Below are 4,886 nucleotides of genomic sequence, written 5' to 3'. Positions count from 1 at the left end.
GGTTGGTACACAGCGGCGCTGAGCGAGTGACCGCTTCGGCAGCAGTTCTTGAGACGATGTGCACTTGAGAGGTGGCATCGCCGCACGCTGGCTGGAGGGGCCTGAGGGCCACATCACATGTGCATGGCCCTCATCTCCGGCACATGGTGCAGGCGGGCAAGCGGTGGTCAACCACCTCGCCAGTGGTCCGTAGCCACCCAAGCTGATGAAGCTCATCATATCGTGTTTTAGGGGTTTGAAATCCTGGACCAGAATCATCACCCTCATTTCAAAGGCGGTGTGCCTTTGTCCGATTGGCGCTGCTGATCTCACCGCTGGCAGGAGGCTTTGATTGTCTAGAGCTGCAATTGTTTCACTCACTACTTGTTGCATAAAGGCTGTACGCGCACTAACCTCTAGATCCTTCCGTCGGGTGGACAGCGTGGTTGGTGCTAGGCCGATCAGGCGGCCCAGCAACTCAACGGCTTTTGAAGCCTTGCAGCAAAAGAAGCTTGAAAAAAGGTCTTTGTCGGCCGCAGCAGCCGCACCGACCCCGCCAAACCAGCGGAGCATCCGGCGCACAGCAGCACGCGGGCCAGGCGAGCCCAGCTGAGCGGCGGCGGCGGCGGCGGCGGTGCCAATGGCGGGGGGCGCGGCGCAGAACGGCGTGGCGCGCGCGCCATGCAGCGCACCGTGGGCCAAGGAGGCCTCAGAGGTTGCGGACGAGCTAGGAGTGGATCCGCACATCGGGCTGAGCGCCGATGAGGTGGCGGCGCGGCAGGAGAAGTATGGATTCAATGAGTTGGAAAAGGAGCCTGGTGAGTGTTCAGCTGCCTCAGTCCGATGCTTTTTGAGTACATGTGGATAGCGTGGGGCAGCACCGGCGGCCGCGTCCTGCGCTGCCGCAGGCGGCCGCTCCAGGGTCGACTGGGCCGCGAGCACAGCCGGCCCGTATGCTGCCGCTTCCAACCTGTTATGCGGGTGCTGCGCCGCAGGCAAACCGATGTGGAAGCTGGTGTTAGAGCAGTTCGATGACATGTTGGTCAAGGTGGGGGTAAAGGGTGATCAGCTCGGCTCACGGCCTGCGGGCCTGGTCCAGAGGTCGCATGCGGTATGGACGTGCAAGCGGCTGCATGCGCACACAAGACAGCGGGCAGCCTTGCTTTGGCGGCAGAGCAGCCGCAGCCGACGGGGCCGTGGGCTCCCGGCGCGGCCGCGTCCGCCCGTGCGCCTGCCCAACGCCGCCGGCCCCCTGCCGCGCGCCACGCGCCCGTGAAACGCACCAAACCGCGGACAGATCCTGCTGCTGGCGGCGCTGGTGTCATTTGCCATAGCATACTTTGAGGAGGGGTCGGCTGAGGAGGGCCTGCGGGCATACATCGAGCCTTTTGTGATCTTGGCAATCCTTGTGCTCAACGCCATCGTGGGCGTGTGGCAGGCGAGCGGGCGCCGCGGGGCGTGCGTGGCAGCGGCCTCGGGGCGCGCGGCTGCCGAGGGGCGGGCTGTTGGCGGGCGCGGCCGCTGGCGGGCGCGGCTGGGCAGCATTGATTGTCTGCTTCCGAGATGATGTGCGTGCGGAGGGGTTGACGTACGCGGCTCGGGTCGCAGCAGAGGGCGCGTGCCGAGTAGCTGGGTGCGGCTTGCCTCATATTGGTCTGTTGGCGTTCGGACTCTTGAGCTGCAAAGTTGCAGGCTTGGCGGCCGCTGGGCGGCCAGCGGCGACACGCGTCTGATGCCTCGCAGCCGCCATTCTCTGCTTCGCCCAACCCGGGCTGCCCCACAACTCCTCTCCCCCCCCCCCAGGAGTCGAACGCTGAGCGGGCGCTTGAGGCGCTGAAAGACCTCCAGAGCGACTCGGCACACGTCATCCGCGGCGGCAAGGCGGTGAGCGGGATGCTTGACGGCGCAGCGCTGCAGGCGCGGGGTAGGCCGCCCTGCCCCTCCACCCCCCTCGCGGCCTCGGGCCTTGTGTCAGTGAGGCTTTGCGCTGCAGCAGGCCAGTGGACCCCGCGCCCCGGCTCGGAGCGCGCACGCTTGCGCCCCTTGCCGGCTGCCCGGAAGCCTGCGCCGCCAGCCCCTGTTGCTTTATGTATTCTTTTTTGTCGGGCCGCCACCCCCAGATTTCCGACTTGCCGGCGCGAGAGCTGGTGCCGGGAGATGTGGTCGAGCTCACAGTTGGCGACAAGGTGGGGGGCGGGGGACGCCCGCGACACAATTCTTGCCTCGTTTTCTGCCGCCCCTGCCCTCTCGCAACCGGGCGGGCCTGTTCACTGTCGACATCGCGCAGTGGCGGCTGGCATGCGTGAGGCGCCGGGGAGGGGCCGAGCCCGGCTCTTGATGCCTCGCGGCGGGGCGGCCGCGGCGTCGCTCTTATGGTCCCGAGCGGTCCAGCAGACCTGACTTTCGATTGCCTTGCCGCCCCAGGTGCCGGCTGACGTGCGGCTGGTGAGTTTGAAGACGGCGACGCTGCGGGCGGAGCAGAGCAGCCTGACGGGGGAGCCTGTGGCGGTGCTCAAGGGGCTGGAGCCGACGGCGGACGCCAACTGCGAGCTGCAGGTGTGTGAGAGCGTGGGTGCGCATCTGTGTGCGTGTATGTATGTGTGTGTGTGTGTATGCATGGATGTGCAAACTTGTTTTCGCGTGATGGAAAGGTGGACTGCAGATGGGGGGGATTGACTTTGGTTTGTATGAATTGCGGGGTGCGCGTGCGGAAGGTTTGTGTGTGTGCTCGTGCGCGTGCGTGCGCGCACACCTGTGTGCGTGTGTGTGTTAGCAGCAGCGTCCCGGGCAGAGAGGCTTGTTGTCCGGCCTGCGCTGCGACGGGTTTTGCTCTGACCCGCTCGCCGCCCGACACGAGAAAGTGCGTGAGGCGCTCCAGTCCTTTTGTGTTCCAGCAAGCAAACGCCTGGCCCCCTTCTGTCAAAGCATCAATCGGCAAGGCGGGCACAAGGAAGTGTTGGCGTGTGGGGCATGTGGGTTCCACGCCCACCTGAAATTGTCGACGATCTGGCCATTCCCCCCTGCTGCGCCCGCCCCTGCCCCCAGGCCAAGGAGTGCATGGTGTTTGCGGGCAGCGCCATCGCCAACGGCGCCGGCACGGGCATCGTCGTCGCCACTGGCATGGGCACCGAGATCGGGAAGATCCAGAGCGACATCCAGGTGGGGAGGGTGGTTTTGATTCCATGAATACAGGGTCGGCAACTTCTGGGCTGCCGGGGTTCTGCTCCTGCATCTGTCGTCCCAGCCGGTGTGTTTCTTGCGCTGCCACGCCGCCTTGTACGTCTGCCTGCTTGGCTTTGTCGACTTTGGACAGCACCTTCCCCTCCGGCATAGCTTACTACATACCATCGTTGCCTTGTAACCTCCCAACCCTCCCTGGTCCCTCTCCGACCTCGCGGCCCTGCCGCCCCTCATGTAACCCCCAAACCCCCACTGTCCCCTGCCCCCAGGCCGCCAGCGAGGAGGAAATGGACACGCCGCTCAAGCAGCGGCTGGACGAATTCGGGGGCCAGCTCGCCAATGTGAGCCCGCGCCTCTCCCCTCCTGCCGCAAGCGGTCCTCGCGCGCCGCCGCCCGCGCCTCTGGCCTGCCGCTTGCGCGTCTCCCGCCGCTCGCGCAACTGCAAGCGGCGCTTTGCGAGTCACGGCGTTTTCCGAGAGCCCCTAACTTCACCGGGCCAAACGCGTCCTGACAGCGGGGGCGGGGTCTCTCGCGGCCTGTCTCAGCCCTTGAAACGGCCCGCTCGCGGGTGCTGCGGACGCTTGATTCCTCCCCCCAGGTGATCTTCGTGGTGTGCGTCGTCGTCTGGGCCATCAACTACCACCACTTCGTCACTATCGCGTGGGTTCCCGGCAGCTTCCTGCCTGACTGGGCGGCCTGCACGTTCAACCTTGCAAAGTGCACCTACTACTTCAAGATCGCGGTGGGCGGCGGATCCAATCAATTGTTTCTGGATAGCACAGGGCTTGACTTGGATAGCACAGGGCTTGTCAAGATGGTTCGGGATCTCGTGCACCTGCAATTGCTCGGTTTTTGGGACGGGCCGAGTGCTGCCTGCCAGGCGTGCAGGGCGCGGCCGACGCACCCTGGCTGCCGAGCGTGCGAGTGCGCCCGCTCGGCGCACAAAAACGACCGCTTCCCACCCCTCTTGGGCCCCAAAAGGTGGCCCTGGCAGTGGCGGCGATCCCCGAGGGCCTCCCCGCGGTGATCACGACCTGCCTCGCCCTGGGCACCCGTAAGATGGCCAAGAAGAACGCGATCGTCAGGTGCGTCTGGCTGGGGGTGCATGTCTTGGAGCGTGTGCGTGAGGGTGCTCGGTTGTGTGTGTGCGTGCGTGTGCGTGTGCGTGTGTTTGTGTGTGTGTGTGTGTGTGTGTGTTTGTGTTTGAGTTTGATTGAGCATGTGTGTTTGCGAGCGCAGGTGTGGGTGCGTGTTTTTGGCCGCCTGCCTGGGGAGTGCATTGACCTGTCTGACGGGCGGGGATGCCATTGACATCTGCCTTTCAGGCGGCGCGCTGCTGGGCGCAGGGCCACACAGCCTGTAGCAACCGCGACGCATGCACACCAGCCCCCAAGGCCGTTCCTCAAGCGCCGGCACAACGGCGGGTCCCTGCCCCCAGCTCCGGCACAACCCCAACCGCCGCAACCGCCTCAACCGTTGCAACCGCCGCGACCGCCCTGCAGGAAGCTGCCCTCCGTGGAGACCCTGGGGTGCACCACGGTCATCTGCTCCGACAAGACGGGCACCCTCACCACCAACCAGATGAGCGTCGTCACCCTGGTCACCATCTCCGCAGATGGCACTGGCTTGAGGCAGCTGGAAGTGGCAGGTGGGGGCGCCCGCCGGCCGCTGGGGGCTGCGAGGTTGCGCGTGTTGGGGGCCTTGAGCCGCTAGGTTTTGGCTGCGAG

The 4,886-nt window shown here is 65.6% G+C and overlaps 1 protein-coding gene across 1 annotated transcript in view; it reads left to right on the top strand.

Moving 5' to 3' along the window:
* Positions 1 to 619: 619 nt before the first annotated feature.
* Positions 620 to 4,886, top strand: part of MNEG_3641 (calcium-transporting ATPase, endoplasmic reticulum-type) — a gene marked incomplete at both ends in the record, with an annotated part of 11,276 nt that continues 7,009 nt past the window's right edge. Inside the window, 11 exons of the mRNA XM_014047880.1 lie at positions 620 to 797; positions 888 to 1,027; positions 1,277 to 1,483; positions 1,783 to 1,863; positions 2,100 to 2,165; positions 2,404 to 2,535; positions 3,025 to 3,138; positions 3,429 to 3,500; positions 3,758 to 3,901; positions 4,141 to 4,244; positions 4,662 to 4,807. Of these exons, the coding sequence (XP_013903334.1) occupies positions 620 to 797; positions 888 to 1,027; positions 1,277 to 1,483; positions 1,783 to 1,863; positions 2,100 to 2,165; positions 2,404 to 2,535; positions 3,025 to 3,138; positions 3,429 to 3,500; positions 3,758 to 3,901; positions 4,141 to 4,244; positions 4,662 to 4,807 (1,384 nt within the window). The remainder of the gene's footprint in view (positions 798 to 887; positions 1,028 to 1,276; positions 1,484 to 1,782; positions 1,864 to 2,099; positions 2,166 to 2,403; positions 2,536 to 3,024; positions 3,139 to 3,428; positions 3,501 to 3,757; positions 3,902 to 4,140; positions 4,245 to 4,661; positions 4,808 to 4,886) is intronic.

Source organism: Monoraphidium neglectum, assembly GCF_000611645.1.
Source record: "Monoraphidium neglectum strain SAG 48.87 unplaced genomic scaffold scaffold00467, whole genome shotgun sequence".
Classification (NCBI taxonomy): Eukaryota; Viridiplantae; Chlorophyta; class Chlorophyceae; order Sphaeropleales; family Selenastraceae; genus Monoraphidium; species Monoraphidium neglectum.
This window is presented reverse-complemented; position numbering and strand designations above follow the sequence as displayed.